The sequence below is a fragment of the Anopheles stephensi genome, chromosome 3 (genome assembly GCF_013141755.1).
Source record: "Anopheles stephensi strain Indian chromosome 3, UCI_ANSTEP_V1.0, whole genome shotgun sequence".
In the NCBI taxonomy this organism is placed as follows: Eukaryota; Metazoa; Arthropoda; class Insecta; order Diptera; family Culicidae; genus Anopheles; species Anopheles stephensi.
Window position 1 is genome coordinate 64,502,760 of NC_050203.1, and position 20,968 is coordinate 64,523,727.

At 42.5% G+C, this 20,968-nt stretch overlaps 2 protein-coding genes across 9 annotated transcripts in view; one reads left to right on the plus strand and one right to left on the minus strand.

The window, feature by feature from the left end:
- Positions 1–20,968, minus strand: part of LOC118511653 (Kv channel-interacting protein 4-like) — a 64,066-nt gene that overhangs the window by 22,891 nt on the left and 20,207 nt on the right. For all 8 annotated transcript variants that reach the window (XM_036054991.1, XM_036054992.1, XM_036054995.1 and 5 more), the window contains one exon: positions 3,796–4,670. In XM_036054991.1, coding sequence (XP_035910884.1) covers positions 3,796–4,213 — 418 coding nt within the window. In that variant the 5' untranslated portion in view covers positions 4,214–4,670. The remainder of the gene's footprint in view (positions 1–3,795; positions 4,671–20,968) is intronic.
- Positions 15,066–17,513, plus strand: LOC118511664. Its single transcript, XM_036055015.1, has 3 exons — positions 15,066–15,201; positions 15,590–16,347; positions 16,554–17,513. Exons 2-3 carry the CDS (start codon positions 16,087–16,089, stop codon positions 16,677–16,679), a joined length of 387 nt encoding a protein of 128 aa, XP_035910908.1. The 5' UTR covers positions 15,066–15,201; positions 15,590–16,086; the 3' UTR covers positions 16,680–17,513.

Here is a 20,968-nt window from a genome sequence, read left to right on the forward strand (position 1 = left end):
CAACGTAATATCGATATCATTGCGACGTGTCTAACCAACAAGGTAGCTTATTCATCGCTCAAACAGGATAACGAGAACGACAAAAAAGTGTCCGCAACAAACCAAACGCCAAGGTACGGAACCTTGAGGTGCCATTTTGCATGTCCCGTGCTGTAAAAAAAAATTTCCTATCATATTTCTAAGAAATGGAGTGTAAAATTCATAAGAAACGTTACCTCAAAACTGCCTCAAGCCATTAGCTCTAACTACACAGCGACACACACACACGGAGACACCCTGACAAACTGTTTGGGAATTTTCTTGTACAATTTTTGCTCGAGGGAGGATTTGAAACCCCCCCCCTCCTTCCCCCGTCCCCCCTTTCACCTCCCAAACCAATCGTTCGACTCTCGACGGACGGTTTTTGCGATGTTCAATGATTAGCTGTCGAGGTTTGCTTGTCAACTCGAGAACGTCATCATTAATCAATTGTTTTGTTATTGAGCTGTTTTGTCAGCCGATCGTTTCGTTCGTCACAACCGATTTTCTGGCGGCAACGAAAAACGAAAAACGGACAGACCTTTGCTCAGTGTGTGCTTCTGTGGGTCCGGGATGTCTTGGGTGTTTCTAAAGAAAATAAAGCTACACTCACAGCTCGATTCCAGGCACACTTGCGCCAGTCGCGTTGGACCGTTGTTTGGGCGCTCAAACACAACGACGACCCACGATCCAACCCCTACCAGGGAGGTCCAGGGACCGGTAATGTTTATGTTCCGTTATTTATATGGGTGTTTGGTGGATTTGTAGATAAACAGAGAGAGAGACGGAGAGAGAGACAGAGAGAGAGAGATCGTACCAAAGGTAGAAGGTAAGTGCCACCACCGAACCGGCCGTACCCGTGTTTGGCCGAAGTGTTTGTTTATCTTGCGTCAGTAAATGGATTAGATAGTTAGACAAATTTGCTTGCCGCTTCGATAGCAACGGGCCGATCCCCAGCGGTGGGTTGGCTAAATAATTGAGTGGCACGCGTAAAAGAGGTGTGTTGCAAACATGGAGCTAGCAGGCAGTTATTGCGAACACCATAATTTGCCTAGGTGTATCTTGTTGTTTTGATCGACCTTTCGTTTTTGGTTTTATTTTTCCACAGTGGAAGTAAAAGGAATGTGTATTAAATTTACGTTACCCACAGTACAAGGGTTTCGGCCAACGGGTTAAACATGTGTTGCAGCTGTTGAGCAGCTTTATTGGATTGGATCGGGAAGCTTAGGAAGCATCTACAAGGGCATGCGGAAACATGATGCGTATTTGGTCAAAAACAAGCATTCTTTCAATAAAACCAATCGCTTGTGGATCGTACATTACTACAATGGTTCTTTTGAAACTCTTTCTTCAGCAATAATCGTCTTTGCGGAAACTGAACAACCGATTACATCCAGTGTAATCGAGCCACGCTCCATTACGGTCCTACGCTTTACTTTGCACTGTGCTCAGGTGCTCATCATTGTCACCGATCGCAAACGAAACGGCTGTCAACAATCGGCATAACGCTTCAATTACTTTCGAACGATTCTCGACAGCGATTGCGAAACCATACACACATCATCATCAGCCAGCACAGTATTGTGTGCCATTTCTCACAATACCTTCCCATTTGCCGCTTCAACACGAATCGATTGCACACTTTAGACGATTTGTTGTTGGTTTCACTCACACTCGCACGTCAAGTGGCGTCAAGACCGTTTTGCTGCACTAATGAAGTGTGTCAATGGGTAAACTCTTCGGAAACGGAAATAAGTCGAGTAGCAAATGTGCGCCGGGGTTTTTTTTCCCCCTGGCTAAATATTATGTAACGGAGTGATGTGAGCCTATGGCAAAGCGCCCGTACCGTAAGAAAATAATAACGCCGAACGCTGAGATTTGAAGCCGGCTTGAAGAAGGGTGAAGCACCAGGCGTCTCCATTAGAAAACATGACTTTTTCGAGTGTTGATGAGAGTTGGGAGTGTTGGGTAAGTTTTCGTGCGTGATTAATGGAGCTTCTGCTTACGTTCATTACTCATCGATTGTTCGTCAGTTTCGGTGGAACGTGCTAATGTATTGATAAGTAGATTTTGTAATTTGTGAAGTTGGAGCAACATCGACCTTTTTGTATGAATTTCTGCACGGAATTTCGCAACGTTGGTATTTAAACGATTGTGAAGTAAATAGGTATTGAATACTGGGAAAGATGATTTGTTACCTTTCATTTCTATTGATAGGAAACACATTTTAACGTATTTAGGCAATTTTTCAATGGTGCAATATTGTTAATTACTCGCTTTCTCCTTCTTTTTTGGACCCCACAACCTCGAGACAAAGCTTACGAAAGTTTCGAGCTGAAAAATTTCACTAGCTTTGTCCGATGTAACCATTCTGTTCTTCAACTTGAAATTATGGTTCAAAGATTTGTAATAAAAGTCAGTTCGGTCGATAGAATAAGTGTTTCCATTATGAGTACAGCAAGTTAGGTATGAATGAGGCTTATTAAGGGCTTATTATTCAATCAACCATGACTAGACGTGCTTTGAATATATTAAACATTCAGTATTAGATGGTATGATTTGAGTGATTATTTGTACAGCAAAACGAAGTGTTGAGCCACTCTAAGACGTCTTAGACTTTGAAGCTAACTAACTTCGATAAAAGAAGCTGCCTGTTTTGGCCGGCGTACAAACATAGCCATAAGAGAAGTGTCTTGAACTCGTCGCTCAAGAAAAATATTTTCTATAAATTTAAATCGTTTCAAAAAATCATTAAAGAGTTTTCTATAAAAGTTCTTAAAAAAAGTACTGAGATATTGGCACTACAATATCGCAAGATCCCGTCCTGCCATTTCTGGCTTTCCTTAACAGCTTTTATTACGGGGCAGGGCTTAATAGGGCGATCCAGTGACCGAAGCGACAGCGGTGCTCGGTTGCTCAAAAATAGAATGCAAAAAGGCCTGATAAATCCTTCGACCTTGAACAAACTTTGTGACGGATTGAAACGTAGTTGGGAAATCATCAATAAACAGAAGGATTTTTTTTAAATTTATGGATACCCATCAAAATGCCAATGGGAAACCCGTAATGCCAACCGTGGTGAAATCCGACTCCAAACGAAATCATTATTAAAATCTCTAGTGGCTTCTAGTGATAAATAGCCATGTTAGCATAAAGCACATCCGCTTACATTGTTTATCGTATGCCATTGCTTTTTGCGCCAATTTACTGAAACAATTATCACCCGTGAATATCATCCCTTGGGGCCACTATAATGTCAATACCCAATCAATCGATTCCAGCGAAAAAATGCTGAACAAAAAGCATAACAATTTATTGCACTTTACAGCTCAATGGCCATTTTGCATGCTGACACAAATTACGTCCGGTTCGATAAAAACAGTTCAATACGCAAAATTATTACTTCTCTGCTCTGCTAACACACCAACATGACAGCAGTTTGCAATTGGTCACCAAAATGCATCATGCATTTTCACCTTGATGACTTTGTGCCCAGGGAAACCTTGGCGGACCTCTCTTTCTTGTTTCGGCCTGTGCGATGTACTCGACCATCGGCATGCCCCGCACGTAGATTGATGTTGCAAATTAATCAGCCACCGGACAACAGGGTACGGTTCCTCCCTCAAGCGTCCGATTCGATTCGGGGAAAAACATTTTTGCATACTAAATGCAATTACCAACAAGGTTTGATTGCATTTCCCGAACACGACACATCCAACAGCGACAGCAAACGGATAAAGAGAGTTTGAAAAAAAAAAACACACACACGACACTTACTGCTGGCCGCGTCCGGATCCGCACCGTCCAGGATGGTTTTGATGCGCTTGAAGAACTTCCGGTACACGGACTTGCCTTCGCCCTTCTGGTCGTCCCGGCTCTTGTGGCCCGAACTCTTCTTGCCGTCCGCGCTCGAGGGCTTTTTTCGGCTGACCAGATTGCTGCGGGTCGATTCGCGCAACACAATGTCCACGTTGGGCTGCGGGACCGCCGCTGACTGTTGCTGTTGCTGGCACTGCTGTAGTAGGGTGTGCGCCTGAAGCTCCTGATGTTGCAGCTGCTGGTGTGGTGGCTGCTGCTGCTGATGCTGGGCGATCGGTGGTGACTCGCTGATAATTTCGATCGCAATTTGCTGCTGACTCTGCACCGAGTGTGCGGGCTGTGAGCGTGTCGAGGAAGGTTTCGCCACCGCTTCCATGCTTCAATTGGCAGGACAACTTTTGTCACACGTTTTGGAATGTCGGGGCTCACTCACACACACACACAAACGAACACTTTTTATGGGTTCTACCGGAAAAAAGTGGACCACTGTCACTGGGCGTTGTTTTCGCACGAGTGGTTTCACACCTGCACAAAACGTATCCGGCACACCGTTTTGCTTCGAACGGAGTACGAGTTTTCCCTCTTTTTTCACACTCTTTCACCCTTTTTTTCGATAGTTTTTCACCGTGTATTAGGAAGGAATCCACACTTGCAGGGTCGGGAGGATTTTACGGTCGAGCTGAGCTGAAGTATGTCGGCCGTGATTGGGATATGATGCGATTAAATATTAAAACCAAGTTTGCTTGCCCACTTGAGACGGTCGGCCGGTCGTCAGGCTGAATGGGGAAAGAAAAAGTTTGCCGTTTGTTAGCCGTCGGCCAGATTAGGACGATCTGAAAGTAGGGAAATAGTAAAAGGGTAAATTTTAGAAGAGTTTGCTTAGTAAATAACAAAATGTGTAGTTCGTTTTTTGCTTGGTTTAATAAAAACTAATCCAAAAGACAGACACCGAAGACAATTTTCTAGGTTTTTTAATTCCAGCGTCAATAATTTCTACAAAAACGGATCCAATTTGAAAAAAAACTGTTTCAAACGACAAATCCCTATAATCGTACTAATACTTGCCAAACCACTATATAGGGCAATAATCAGCCAATTATTAAACTTTCAACGGATAGTTAATGCAAATATTGGAATTTATAGTAAATAATTTCGGGAATGTTCAAATACTAATTAAATCAGACACCAATCACGGGCAGTAGCCAACGTCGCCTATTCCCTATATCCCTTCCCATTTATTTACCATATGATTTCTTTGAACATATTGTGATCAAGGAATCAGAGAGTCAGATAACAAATAAATATAAAGCTGCTCTAGTCCTTTTGAAAGGAAATTCAGCAGTTAAAACAAATACAATTGCTTTGGTTAAACATATTGAGAGATAATTTCATGATAAAGGTTTATGGCGTTTTTTGGCGAATTTCAAATTGCAACTCGTTTTCACGCCATTTGATTTTCAAACAATTGTTTAACTGACAATTCTTTGTAATATTGCGTTCGTTTCAGGAATTTATTCATATGGCAAGTGTCATTTTAAGTTAAAAAGCTTATCATACAACATCCTATTTCTTCTTCTTCTTTCTTGGCAATACAACCTTGAGTGCCTGTCATTTCTGGCGTTCTGTGACTTGATTTTACCCGGAGTAAAGTTGTTAGCTCTGCGTTCGGGGAGGCGGTCTGGATGGGATTTAAACCCCCGTACTGTTGTGTGAAGACCAGCGCCGTTATCGCCTCGGTCACCGGGTAAAACTAAGTCACAGAAAGCCAGATATGGCAGGGCGAGACCTCTCGAAGTTGTAGTGTTAATATAGAAGAAGAAGAATATCCTTATAGTTTGTGTCAATCATTAACATTAATAAATTATCAATGGCGAAGGTGACGTAAAAATAAGAAGAAATGATCCTCGAGCTTGCTTTGCTACAATGGGTCAAACACGTTTCATAGTTTTTGGCTATAAAAAGTCCTGGTTTCACTCAATCAATAAATAGATTTCTATCAATCAATAAATAGATAATTCTAAATTGAAAAGCTAACCACAGCTTTATTCGTATGGGCTGTTTAAGAATTTTTTTTATTGACATTTTAACTATCCTACTTAAACTTTTAACATCGGCTTAAAGACGCCGATCTGTTCAACAGTTGATTTGAAAAAGCTTACAGACTCACTATCCGGGTATAGAGAACTGCTAACCTCTTTGTGTTTTGTTTTGTTTGTGGACAAAAAGGATACATCCATGATTCTGAACGAAAGTGAATAACAAAAATCCATAAAACAGTTGCTCCGAAAAGCCACTTTCTGTGCTGTCCGAAAGTACCACCACCTCACATCGATGGGATTGAATATTTTGCGATTACGTGCTGCGAAACGGGCAGGCAAAGTTTTATCGTTCTCCAACCAGACGCAATCCAACCAGACGTCGTCGGCAATGAATACCAAAGCAGGGCCACTTAAGGGTGAACCGAGCGGGCGGGGTTGCTTGCAGTAACTTTTAGTGACTTTTTTGCTGGTTTGTTGCTGAAGCATTCCCGTACTGAAGGGTGAGTGTGTGTCTGGAAATGTTTGTGGCAGCAAAGATTATAAAACATGCAGCGACAGTAGTGAGCTCGATCAAACTGTGGCTGATTATAGTACGGACGGGAAGTTAAAGCTCTTTTTTCATGGTACAATTTCCTCTCCAGTAATTTCGCATCAAATGGGGAAATTGAGATCAGAATAGAATGTCACGTTTATAGAGAGCTTGTTCCAGAGACCGTAAAAAAATCACCGAAACCCCAAAAACATTACCGAAACATGAAAAACGATCGCTTCCCTCAGCTTTCCCCAGCGGCAAACGTCACCCAACACCCAACCAACTATTTTCGAGTCAACCCGTGAATTTACTTCGGCTCTATTTGTCCATTGCGGTTTTGTGGAGCCCCCTATTTATTTCGGGGGGCTCAGCCGGGCTTGTTTGCACTTGTCTCCTGTTGCGAATGTCAGTCCGAATGTCGTACTGCTGGATGCACAATTTGCATTCGGGGAGCTTTCGGTTCCACGCTGTACACTAGCTTTTGCCGGTTGAAACATGGTTGAAGAGCGTTACTAGCAGCGAGCAGATTATTTTGGAAATGATAAATTGTTGAATACGGGTGTGTGTTAGTACGTAAAAACCATTTCAATATTATTCATGACCTTCCTCTTGCTGTTGCACTAATTAAAACAATAAGAGGGTTGTTCATTTTGTACTCGAAAAACAACAACAACACACCGGTCACAGTGGGACGCTTAACAATAGACATAATCCATCAACACAACTCCCCGGTGTGTTTTGATAAACATTCCCACTCGGGGTTTTGCATGGCTGTTAAGGGGTTTACTGTCTTGGCCACTAGCACCTTTCCGGGCAAGTTTTTCCGTTCCGTATCATTAGTTACGGTGTCATTCTTGAGATGATAAATGACAATTTTTCTGTTGGGGAGCGGGAGTGAAATTAGGATCACAACAACTCATTTTCAAACTACGTGATGTAAAAGTTTATTCAAAGAAGATAAAGTTTGTAGCCAAAAGTCTGAGGAATAGCTTACAACAAAAGAATGGGATAGCTTACAGTGGGTTTAAAGATTATAGTGAGGTTTTTGCTATGAAAATGATTCGAAAATCAAACTTCATCATTCTAGACTGGCTAAAAATCGAACATAAGGAGACTTCCTTACGAAGGCTTGTCCCAATATTGTTTCAATTTATTTTGGATTTAAAAAACTATTGAAAAACAAATATTCTAACTCAAAGAATTTATAACAGACATCAAGGTACAAAATTCTAAAATGACGAGCTCTACATTGATCTCACGATTATTAGACGAAATTAGACTCGCCATGCTCCGGTGGGCTAGTCATGTCATGAGAATAAAATGGTGCAACCCGGCCCGTCAAGTCATTTTAGGCCTTCCACATGGACAGAGAATGCATGAAAGTCCCAAACTGAGATGGAGTAACGCCGTTGATGCTTTCGCCATCGAACGACCGGGATAATGGATTGGCAGACGATGGCGCTCAGCCGTGTGCGAGAATCGAGGATTGTTGCAACTGATAAGTAAGTAAGAATAGAATTCGTACTACTACAATCAGCTGTGATAATCAGCTGTGTAAGACATATTAGCATGTAAGGAAGGGAACCACAAGGAATCCCTTTTATAATCCTTGTTGTAATTGGAAGTTGACAGGAAATTGTCCATCAAGAATCTCATCAGAACAATGAACTTAAGCCCATTCATGTAAAGCAGAGCGTGTCTGACAATTCCTAGCAATTGTCTACGGAGTACTTACCTGGAACTTGTGAGCTCCAAATAACCTATTAATAGGTACAATTCCCAATCTCTCAAATAGGTTCCTTACTGGGGTAAAGTTCGCTTAATTTAAAGAGTTCCTCGAATAGAAAGCTTATTCAGCTTTCTCACGTACACCGTACTTGAGTTCCTGTTCATCGATAATAGGAAACCTTTTTGAATAAGCTGTTCGCTTCCTTTACCGTTCACCATCTTATTCCATCTACTTTTTCTTTACATTATCAAAAGACAATAATCCGATCAATGATTACGAATCCTTTTTTACACATCTCTCCAACTCGATAATATATTAAATTTTATGACATGTGTTAAAGATACATTTCTCTGCTTATACAATATAAAGGTTTTGCTTAATAGCTCCAACAGTTTTGCCTAAAAATAAAAACTAATAGCGCAACCAACCATTACTGCTTTAATCACATCTATTAAAAGTTTACGCTACGGAAAGGACTCACACAGAACCACGCCAATAATGGCAGCAACATTGGGGCAGCAAACTTGAACCATTTCATTAGCATAAAAAGTCAAATTTGCTTAAATCGTAAAGCACTAATATGAGATGCGTACGTGTGAAGCTTGTTTCGGGTTAGGGAAAACGTTCCAAGAGTACGCACCAGCGTTGCTGCAAGCTTTCCTCGTACCGGTCGTAATAGGTTCGTTAATTGCTTTGCCAAGAATGTGGCGTAAAAGCCACGTTACCGAGGATAACCCTTTTTATTACCACATCCCCCCAACTCACCCTCCCAGGAACCAGGTCAGGGAACAATTTCCTGGAGTTTATTAAACGCCCCTCCCAACAGCAAGAACCCGTGGCAAGAAAACAGAAGGAAAGAAAAGCTCACCGAAACAAAAGCAAACCATTTGCTTTACCTTGGAATGACACTTAATGATGGAACATTGACTGAGCAGGTGTATAGAGATGGAACAGGACAGGAAACAAAGCGAGTGGGGCGGGTGGGGAGCAAAAATATTACATTACAAGTCCTTTTGCCATTAACGTCTAAATAACGCGACTAATTACACAAACCTCGGTGTTTGTGTCGAACAATCGTCGGGACAAAAAACCGTGCCTGACCGTAAACGCAACAAGCGGGCATGCGTTTCCTTCCTTTTCCTTCTCTTTTCCGCCTGTTTTTCTCCGATAAATGATGTCATCCCCGGTGTGTTTATGGTGCGCGCAGTCCAGTGAGTCCCCATTAAATTGCAATTACTTTAACGATGAGCTGCCCGTAGCGGAACCGCAGCGGACGGGACAACGCTTCACGGATCATTTATGGTTGGCGGCGGTCGTTCTCGGTCCCTGGCAATAGCGCACAGGGCACTAAGCGCGCCATCATAATGTTTGTTCTTTTCGCTGATCTTAGTGGTGCTGAGAATTACACATTTCCTTGCGCCCGTGTACACCTAGCTCTCATTTATACTATGATGGTTATCGCGCTGATGAGCTATCGTGGGCAAGATCTTGACTATCGTTTGATATGCCCGCGCGCCTATTATTGCAGCCACTGTGCACTGCCACTGAGGCATTAACGGTATGTGGTGCAAATTGTGAACTATACTAGCGATTAGTGGGGATGAGCGAAGTGATTTATGGAGTGTCTTGAAGCTATGGGTTATATCTTTTAATTAAGATAGAGGGTCCTCATGGACCTTTTATCAGATTTTTTTTAATCGAATAATGTGAACAAAGTTTAGTAAAGTTTTATTTAGGATTTTTATACAATTGTTAAAATGTTCCAACCCATGCCTTAGTTTATTGGTGGTTTTCCAAAATTTTTTCTCTTTTCCGGATAGGTATTCCGGACATTCAAAATTACAGCTGCCAAATTTGTTTTATCAATCTCAAGCTTTTTACGTTATATTCTAATATGAATTATCGAATAGTCTACGTACTGAAATAGCTTTTTGTCCAGTTGAATGTTTCAGTTGAATAGATTTATGTTACTATACAACAACAAAAATTAAGCAATATGGTCAGACTGTCCTTTATGAATAAAAAAATACAAAAATTGTATTTATAGCACTGGTAGGTCAAGATATTTGGAGGCCCCGAGCAGAAGGGCAGTTGAGACTCCTCTATTTGTGATATTAGAGGGAAACAACAGGATTTCCCTCACCGATGAGGCCCCGCTGACCGACGAGGCCCCGAGCGGCCGCTCCTTCCGCTGCTAGGTTGACCTTGAAAAATTTGATAAACTGTGTGAGGCCATCGGACCAGACAACAGCGAGGCTGGTCTTCACATGACAGGGCTGGATTCAAATTCCATCCAGACCGACTGAGACTATCGTGGTTGTAAAGAAAAGAAAAACAGAGAAGAATAAACTAAGGAGTGGACAACAAAACATATGGAGAAATGCCAGTAGCTTCGATGATTCTGATGATAATGGGTAAAAGGTAAAAAAACAAAAAAATAAAATAAAATAAAATATTAAAAACAATCTGAAAAAAATTAACAAAATATCTCAAAAATATCTGCAAAAGAGTCATATACCCCAAAATAGCTAGTAATTTCATTGAATTCTTCTAACCATACCCTTATTTTAATTTTTCGTACTTAATCCTTTAAATAAAAATAGATTGCAGGAAATGTTACAAAATCGCAAAAAAAAACACGTATACTCTCGGACAAAATTGCTTCCACAAACATTCTTCACATACTGTAAACTATTCAGACCGTACTCCACCGTATCCATCAAGCCAGCTGGAAAAGTTCAGACCGACGTGCTTCACAAGATGTGATGTTATTTTTATAAAAATGTGACCTCTTCAAACGCAACCATTCCTTCGTGGCCATTGACCATCCGTTTCGACGGCCTCGTTTATGGTCAGTTCGTGTCAGTACATGCACAGTCGAAGCTTTCCTTTGCCCTGGTCGCTTCGACACGGAAGAGAACAGCACCAGGGCAGGACCATCGGTTTTGCCATGCGATCCCTAATTTTATAGGTCATGCAAGGGAAAGATTCAATTTACTTCCAATTTGCAATTTTATCCACATTAAAGTGTGTCCACATGGTCCACTGCCCTACCGTGCCTAAACACGGCGCACTCACGTACACACCGTTTATTGGACTTCCGCATGGAAAGCGACCGTACCCGGCCGGGCTGGAAACCGTCCCACTGGGACACTGGAACAGGATGCGAAAGGAAATTTTAACGGTTTTCATTAGCCCCGGTGACCCCATGAATAAAAGATGGACGCCTTTTGCGTGGCACGGCAAGCCCTCCCCATAAAGCTCCGTACGAATATGAAGACGAAGCGATAGGTCTTTCTTAGGGTAGGCAAAGCTACCGTTCAGGCTACCTGCTGTAAGCGAACCCAATTTAGTAGCACATTTAGTTGCAGTGTTGCATACTGGCCAATTTTTCTTCTTCCGGCTTCCTGCGTTGAAAGTTGCATCCTGCGAAGAAAGCAAGCCCCGGAAGCCAGATAACAGAGATACAGTTGCCAAAGCGGGAACACGATCGGGATAATGGCACGCCGTAGCACCGGAGACGATAGCTATCGTGGTCATAAATTTTCCCACCCGAATCGACACGCTGTTGCATGTGAGTGGCCGGGCACATAGCTAAAAGGTGCAAAACCATTCACCCGAATGGTGGATGCGTTGGAATACCCTCAATTCGCGAACTGACTGCAACAAATATTCCCTGCCTTGTTTGTCCCCGTTGTCGCACGACAACGACGCCGTCGGTGGAAAGATTTATGCTGCAGAGCGTGCAGATCCTTCTACTTGAAGCTCACTCGTATAGATAATCTTCCACCTGGGAAGGCCAGGCCAGGCTTCAGGTTTCGGGGGAGTGAATTTAAACGATAAAGTGATTTCATCGCTTTGCGGAACGTAACTTCCGGACGGGCGTGGGATAGCATGATAAATTATTCCTGCGCACGCCAGACAGATGGATTTGTCGAATCCGTCGCGACCTGAGGGTTTATTTTTGGGGCTGAAGGTAATGCTTTAATTTATCGCCAGACATGGTTGAATGCGCAGCGCTTTTTGGCCATTGATTACGCCGATAATGAAATTCGGCAGTAGTGAACTATTAGGCACAGCGAAAGCGTGTGTGGAGTGTGGAGTGTTACATCCGCAACCAGATTCAAAATCAATGGTGTCGAAGAATTATTGCATTGATTTTTTCACTCATTTCACAGAAACATAAATCAGAGCTTTTAAAAATACATAAAAATGTTGAATTTCGGTTTTACTTTATTCGTTCGAGCCAGATATCTCTTTTCTTGTGTTAGCGTGTTCAACGATCAAAACTTTAAATAATTCATGTTTGAAGGACATCGAACGAAGCTCCTCTATACCGTCGGCTTCTCTCAGGACCGCCATTAATGCAGCGTATCAATATACAATAATTCTGATTTTTAAGGCTTTCAGTTGATAACCCTGTGTCCTTGCTTCATCCTTCATGACATGTATCATGTGTTAACAATAGACAAAATTTGACGATGTTATTAGTCGATTTGAAGCAGCTATGTTGCAATGTATAATAAAAGTACAATCGTAGAAACAACCATTGAAGATATGATTATACTACTTCTAAATTCTCTGAGTGAAGAACTTGGTAAACAGACAGCAAAAACCGATAACGAAACCGAGATTTTATGACCTGGTGACTTTATCGTTGTGAAAATTTAGTACACGAATCAAAGCATCTGTTTAAACAATTAAGACAGATAATATAAGTTTAGTACAATTTGTCATATGAGTTTAGACTCGCAGTTGATTACAGTCTTAAAGCCCTTGTTACCTATATTTTTAAAGAGAGAGATCGTCTTCGATCAAACTTTCTTCATTCGCCGCGAATAGAATTTAATTGGTAACCCTTCATCAGTGGACCTTATCCAACGATTCTGTAGCTAAAAGGATTACCAACTGATCTCCAAGGTCTAACCATGGCAACGGTAGTTACATTTAACTGCTGATGAGTCGGCCGGGACCTAGTATTAGTATTTTTGTATAATCTCTGTTGTATAGTATATAGAATTTGAGTCAAATTAATTCCATTCCATTCGTTATTTTTAATACTTGTATTCCAAATTGTCACGAACACTAATCCCATCCGGACCGTTCCTCCGTAGTGTGAACTGACTATCCAACTTCTTGGTATAATTTAGTCTAGTAGGCCAGAAATGACAGGCATGGCCTAAGAGAGGCTAAGAAGAGAGAATTCAATTGTCGTTCGAAGTAAATTTATTTTTAAGCCACTCTTTATGCAAAAGTTTGTTATACTCATCACTGCCGATGACCAAATCGATGCTTACGGATTGTTCTCATCAACATCCTATATCAACGTTTATAATTCTATATTTTATTCAATCGCCTGAATCCTCGCCTGAAACAGAAATAACATAAATTCACCCTATGAGAACCTTTTTTTAAATAGGCATTGAACTCAGACAATACTATTGATATATTTCGATACATTTGTCGAGTAACATTAAAAATATCATATGCAATACTTAACATCGTACTAATCCTACCAGCATAAACGAAGCTTTCCATTAGTTATTTCCCAGCAGAAGAAGAAAAAAGCCCACTACACTAAGCTAGATTCTTTTCATTCCAGCTGTCAGCAAAAATTCACATCCATTAGCCTGATAACTTTATCCCTGTCCGACGATAGACCACATAGTCGCTTTACGGCAAATTATTGACCTCTTTCGGTTGATTCAAACATACCCCCAAAAGTTTCATCAACCCAGCGTGCCGCTTTCGAATGGTGTTCGCTTCCACGCTAAAATGACCTCTACAATGTCATTTAGCATTTAGTTCGCCATTCTATGCCGTAAGTGGATGCCGTTGTTAATGAACGAGATACATGATCGACGCTGTTGAGGGTTGATGTTGTTGTGTGCTGTTTGTCTGGTCAGTGCCATAGCCGTTGAAATTGAGCGACGTGCAAACAATGGAGCGAACTGGAACGAAAGCAACTAAGCATAAAAGGACAACGGGCCCATCCCAATCGCCACGATTGGGTGTACAGTTTCAGTTGGAAGAGGTTGGTTTCTTTAAACGCTGCTCATCTCTTACAAACGCTCCGTTTATGGAGTCCGTGCCTTAGATCCAAAACACCCCACGACGTTTTTTTTTCGTTTGATGTGGTGGTGCTTTTTGCAATGATGGCATGAAACATGAAACGCGAGACGTACTTCGAAATCGGGGTGGAACATAAGAACGCGAAGCACACTCCACAAAACCGACGTTGAGTGTTTGGAAAGCTAAGAAAAGCTTTTGAATATTATCGTCGTAATGGATGGGAGGGGTACTGCCATTTGGAGCTGCTCGAGTTCTGCTGAAGCTTATCTATTTATTCAACAATGCACTCGATGTTTATCATGCAGCTTAATGTCAATCCAAGGATAAATGGTGCCACTCCTAAGAAATTATGTGCGATGCTCACTGTGCATCTTGCATACGGCTGGCTTAGATCGGGCCGGAGTGTTTACCCAAACACTCTCGGCCAGGATTGGCGTGTTATCTGGGCAGCTCAACCACTGCACCAAGTGCAATGCGTCTGTTTGCTTTTGCTGCAGCTAGCCACACTCGACAATAAGCTCCGTCATCGATTCGCATTAGATGCCGTATCTGGCGCAGCAGCAGGACCAGTCTAATAAGACTTAACACTACTCTCGCCATTTGCTGGAACGCTTTCCACCGCCAAGGGAGACACCGGCGTGTTGGCGTTCGTAACGATTTTTTACTGTCCCACCGTTCCGTTCGGCAATAGTTAAAGATTGCTGCGTAATCCATCGCTTTCAGTACTGAGGTTGATAAGGTACCCCGTTCCCAAGCAAACGCTTGTGTTACTGTTAGCTGCGAAGAATAGCCATCCATCGCCTCTAGAGACATTCACCGTGCCACTCGTTTCTACCGTTCCACCGTCATGGAGATGCTTTACTCCAGGCTTCATTATCCGGCGGCTTCGGAATGGTTGACCAACAGACCCGATATGACACCCGATCCATTAGCGCACATCGATGGGAGGCTATGGACAAATATCAATTCATCACCACCGGGCACCGGGCATGGTGAGACCTAAATCACATCGAATCAGCCATCCACTCCCGGTGCTGGCTCCAGCACGATAAGAGCCAAGATTACAGTAATGGATTGGGAAATATCGGAAACTAACAATGGAGCGCAGGGGAAAAAGGTCCCCGGGAAAAATATTGGCAATTCATCATTTTTAATAAGAGCTTTAGAGCTTTAGAAGCATTAAGGGTTTGACCGGAACAAATTAACTTTAGAAAGAGCTCTCAGTTTTGTTTAAATTATTTGCTCTCAAAACCATCCCGTAGAGCTTTCATTTGCTTTCAAAAAAATAAAGTAAGCTCCTGCTCATATTGTACCCAATTCTCAAGCTAAAAACTAGTTCCAAATAAACTATTCCAAAACTCGTTCCCATTTCCCGGCTAGGTCGCCAGCACTGCAGGATGATCATCCTAACAAGACCCGGCTCGAAACCGGCACAACGTGACGGCGTGATTCAGCTGTCGGTGATACCGCCCGGAGATACTACATATATGCTTGAATAAATGTTTGTACTACGCCTCATCTATTAATAAACCAACCGTCCGGGCGCTCGTGCACAGGATGTCCACGTCCTGTGAGTGACAAGGTCGACCGATCCCGGCCCACTCCCAGCCAAATGTGACAGCTGAAACCGCCCCCCACTAGCCAATATCGATCTCCTGCGTTGTAGCCGGAGGGATATTGAGTAATGTCCTGCTGTCTTTGCACGAACATCGAACACGAGCTATTCCGCTTTGCCAGAATCTGGAGGGCAAAAATCCCGACTCACTTCTTCGGCCACTCCGATCGTATGGATGTGAAGCAAAAACGGAGTAAAGAAGGACAAAAAAAATCAACATACAACGTTTGGATCTCGTTTCGGCTCAGCAAATACATTCGACATGCCTCGTTCCGGCACTGTTCATCGATGGATGTCCAAGGATAATGGCAAGCCGCTGGCCAAATCGCCACAGTACTACCGTGGCCATCGTAACCGGTGGGACGAATGTCGCGAACGACACAGCGGACTGTTCGGTGTGGAATTATTCCAGTTACGGCTGGTGATTGATTGCTGCTTTGCGTCGGTAACGGAGGGCCACACAAAGAACTGGTCCACTGTCCAGTGTCGCAGTTTGCAGTGCTCCTGCAGCATGGGGAACGGGGTAAGTTATGATGTCAGCTCATTGTTGCACCGGAACAATGACCGTGCAACCACGCTGGTACGAACCAGTTGGCCGATGCCGATCACGTGCCCTTGCCATGGATGAGATAATCGGACCGGATCGGATCTTTGCACTACAATGTAGAGCATGTCCCATGCACTGCGTGTCCTAAATTCACACTATCCCTGGTCTATCGTATCCAACAGCCGCTGCCTTCTCTCGGTCTCCTTGGTGTGTTATCGGGCCGGTGTCCTTACTTTGCCGGCACGATTCGCCCCGGACGATGCTCAATCAAGCTAATGGGTTCTTCGATGGGATTGCGTACAAGATAAATTAATTTACTTTGCTTAGCCATACGATAGGGATATTACACCCGGCATTAGATAGTGTCCGGATAGTTTATGCGCCGGGCATGCCGTAATTACAAACTCAATTATAGCGGACGCAGACGCGAACTGCATGAACCGCTGCACTAGATAAAATGGTCGAAGTCGCTATTATCTGTTGCACAAGTGAATGGCGCTTGTGTGAATCATACGCTTTAGTTATCAATTTTATCTATTGCTTTATGAAAAGCGTTTTGCTTACAACCATTAAAATAAAATGTCCGCTTTTAAAGGTACTAAAGGATAACCAAACAGAATTGGTCAACTTACTAATATAAATTATTTAACCCTCGTGTATATAGTTGTCCGGACATGCCGAATTGACAATACGGTGTCATATTTAAACAAGTAAATAAATAAACAAATAAATAAATAAATAAATAAATAAATAAATAAATAAATAAATAAATAAATAAATAAATAAATAAATAAAAATAATAAAAAAATAAATTTAAAATTGTGATTCAGAAAATTAATCAATACATCCGAAACACCCTAACAGTCTCTTCTATTTTTATTCATAAATAATCCACGACGAGTCTTTCTGTATAAAGCTCTTGAGCTGTCCCTTATCGTTCAACTATCAACAGGATATCCGGTACATCCACTTAGCTCTATAAAAATCTCATCGAATAGCTTAATAATTTATAGCCTTAAGTCCTTCCTTTCTCAGCTTCTTCAGTCAAGGTCAAAACCTTCCAGGCGCCAGCAGCACCAGATTAAATAATTTGTGCCGCTCATGAACCGAGAACGGTCATAATTTAAAATTCTGTTTAAAAGTTCCCATCCCTATTTTAAAGCTTGCAAGAGCTCTTCCGGAAGAGAGAGGGAGAGAGCGAGAGATTCATGTAATGGCCTTAAAAAAAGGCAGAGCTAACGCAGCAGCACTCCACCGAAATTAGGCAATTGAAACGGATTTTGGCCAGACCGGAGAATCACCGGGATCGCGCCACTATGGCTAAGATGTTCGGCTTTTTTAGTCACGAGCACACACCGTGATCGTGATAGTGTCGGTGCAGCCTTTTTGCACATGAATTATGGGACCGTCGGAAACCTTTCCGAGCTAATTCACTTGCTGGCATCGTAACAGATAAGCTCTCTACGGCCTGTTTCGGTCCCGGTTCCGGTCCCAGTCTTCAAAGCTTCAGACGTTCGCTTGCCATTGTTACCGGGGCACTAAGCCAAGCACGGGAAGAACGTTGGCTAGCTTTAATCTCAGCCTTTAATCGCATATTGGTTCGGTTGCTGTTGCAGCTGCCTTTATTGGGGTTGCTGCAAACTCAATGTGCGTCCTGTGTCCTGTGGGCCTTCCGTGAAAATCCGCGCACGAAAGGACCTTCCCTTGTGGTCGCTTTGTATAAATCTAATCATTTGGCTCAAACACAGATTAATTGGTTTTATCCTTTTGATTTGTACTTCAAAAGGGGTTTCTGGTACGCTCTCAACGCCGACCCAGAGCACCCGGCATAAAGGGCGCTGCCAGCCATCTGCCGGATGCGTAATAGACCGTAACCCACCCATCGACAACGGCACCGCCAAAGGTACAAACTTTTTGGCATCTGTTTGAGCTTAACGTTTTGCGAGGAATGTGGTCGGTCTGTCTGGGTTTCTCTATTCGATACATGATTTTTATGTGCTTTTCAGCTCGGATGCTAAAACCGATGCGGGAACCCGGTTTGGTACCGGTGACATCGTATCGTGCGCTTCGAGAGAAAACCCACCGAATAATGACCATTCAAAACCGCAAACTGTCACGCATTCGAGCACAAGAACGGGGGCACAAAAACGTGCAGACATTTATTATACAAGCAATACAGAGAATAATTGCTGATAAATGTGCTAGGAATGGAAAATTTATGTGACAGATGTGGCAATTTCGAGCCATTCAAATTTGGTTCATGATTGTGGTATAGGGTTTAAGTGGAAAAGGTTCACATTGTGGAAGAGAGTAATAGAGAAAATAAAGTAAAACGGCAACGAGGAGCAAGGTCTGGGTTCAACTCCCGATTGGGCTGTAGATATATCTATCAAGACAATGCTCAATAAGCTTCTCTTATTCAGCGTTGATTCCTGAACAATTTGCTCCAAATGTTCGACAATATCAACTCGTAAGCCATTCATTTTAAATCTCTATAGCAGCAACTTCCAGGGAATAGTTGTGGTGTCTCCTATTATCTTAGTAATTTCAGAAAATTTCTCTCCACATTTCCATCTATTGTTGAGGTTTTTCCAACAGCTTCTGATGAAATTCAGTGCATAAAGACAATATTAAAGATTATATGCTTGTATGTTGCATTCGGTGCGGTTCGGTGGCCGAGGCGACACCGGTCTTCACATGGCAGGACCGGGGTTCAAATCCCATCCAGACCGCCTCCCCGTACACAGGACTGACTACTTGAAGTGTCAGAAAGCCTGAAATGACAGGCCCGAGACCCCTCGAGGTTGTAGTACCAAGGAAGAGGATGTTACATCAAGGATTTATGTAGCTCAACCTTGTTTGGATCGTTCTTAAACCCTTGCCGTGCTCACAACATCTCTTTTTAATTCCTTGATAGCCTTTTACATCTAAAAATACTTTTCTTCTCTACTTGCTGCGCCTTATCCAATATTTTATGCATTTTTCCGTCCAGATAACTTTTGCTGTAGCTCTAACAGCCGATCATCCCTCACTCAAATGGCAAATTTTGGGGTAAAACCGCTTTCAGCATTCCTGCAACATTCTTAGAACTTTTATCGTTCAGGAGTAGGAGCTTTAAGCTTCTCAAGCCTAAGACAGTTCATTGAATTTTAAAGTATTTCACAAGTGAATGTACAAGTGAGGCTTGCACAGCAATATTAGCTTTTTCATCCTATTAGAACTTTAAGTCTTCCAAAACGAAATGCTCAATTATCTTCTATTTTATTTATGTAAATTAAAAACAACAATTTTCCTTTCCCACATTTGCATGTGCAATAAAAAGTCCATTCAAACATTCTCACTTGTGTAAAATTCAGTCGACAAATAGCCCACAGGCAAACTAGTTTCTGCAGAAGTCATTCCAAACCCTTCTCACATGGCTCACTCACACCCCAGCGGACCGTTCCGTTTCGTGACACAGTGGATTGTATTTGCGTTTTCGTAAAATAAATTTTCAACCCCTTCACAGAAACGGACCTCTTCCGGCTGGTGTGGTGTGGCTCGTGACGATAGGTGTTAAAGTAGTTGAGCAAAAGTTTTCCGAAAGACAATGATGGAATGCCGGAAGGAAGTTCGCCTTCCCAAACCGCCCGGTTCCGTCAACCCGGAAACGCAATTCAGACTCGAGTCCTGAGATGGGAGGATCCAACCGGGGGCCTAAAAGTTTCCCCCCCGAGGTGAGGAAGAAAGGATTGCAACAACTATTTAGCATTGCTGTTGGTCGTTGTTGCTGGTGAGCCAAGTTGGTTGGTTTGGGGAAACTTTTAGCAGTAAACAGCACCCCAGTCGCGTCCAAAAAGTCGTACACGTTGGAACGTCAGGACGTTCGGCTGTCGTGAAGTGAGCGAGCGAGGCACGCACGTACGCGGACGAGTGCCCGAGTAGTGCCTTACCCAAACGGTTGGGAGTGAATTATTTTCGTCAATTTATGATACCCGCAAAACTGGTGTCCTATCGTCCACCAAGAATGGTGTCTTATCGTCCACCAAGAATGGTGTCCTATCGTCCAACAAGATGACAATGGGTGCTCGCAGCGGAGTTGAAGAGCGTATGACCGGCGGGCACTTTTGTCGAGAACGATGCCTCTTTGTATTGCGGATATGGCCCGTGCCATAGTTTAGCGTCTCTTCGAACAGCTCAATTTTGTCCTGTCCGGTCGCTTCGGTTGCTAATCTGAAATGGAAGCACCATAAAGATCGGTCGGTTAACGTTTGCTCAACACCAATGTAGGTCAGGGTTCGGCAAGCGGTGCTGTTTGTTTGGAGACTGCTAGCTTGTAGTAAGAAACGTGCAGTTTGACTGAGTAGCGACAAAAATTATTAGAATAATAAAATTAGACTTTTTAGCAATACGGCCAGGCCGTTCCTTATGAATAAAAAAAAATTAGACTTTTTTAAACTTAAACCAAATATTTGTAAAATACAAAATATTTTTGATTATTGGTCGAAAAATAGCGTCAAGTAGAAATTTTTACAAGCTAGTAATAATTTATATAACCTTAACCAGATTTTTGTTACTTTTAGAATCAATGTATAAAGCACGTGAATATTAGATGACG

Coding starts and splice junctions, on each gene's coding strand:
- LOC118511664 (XM_036055015.1), top strand. CDS start 16,087: ATGCCTCGTTCCGGCACTGTTCATCGATGGATGTCCAAGGATAATGGC. Junction 16,348..16,553: donor CCTGCAGCATGGGGAACGGG/GTAAGTTATGAT, acceptor CGTATCCAACAG/CCGCTGCCTTCTCTCGGTCT.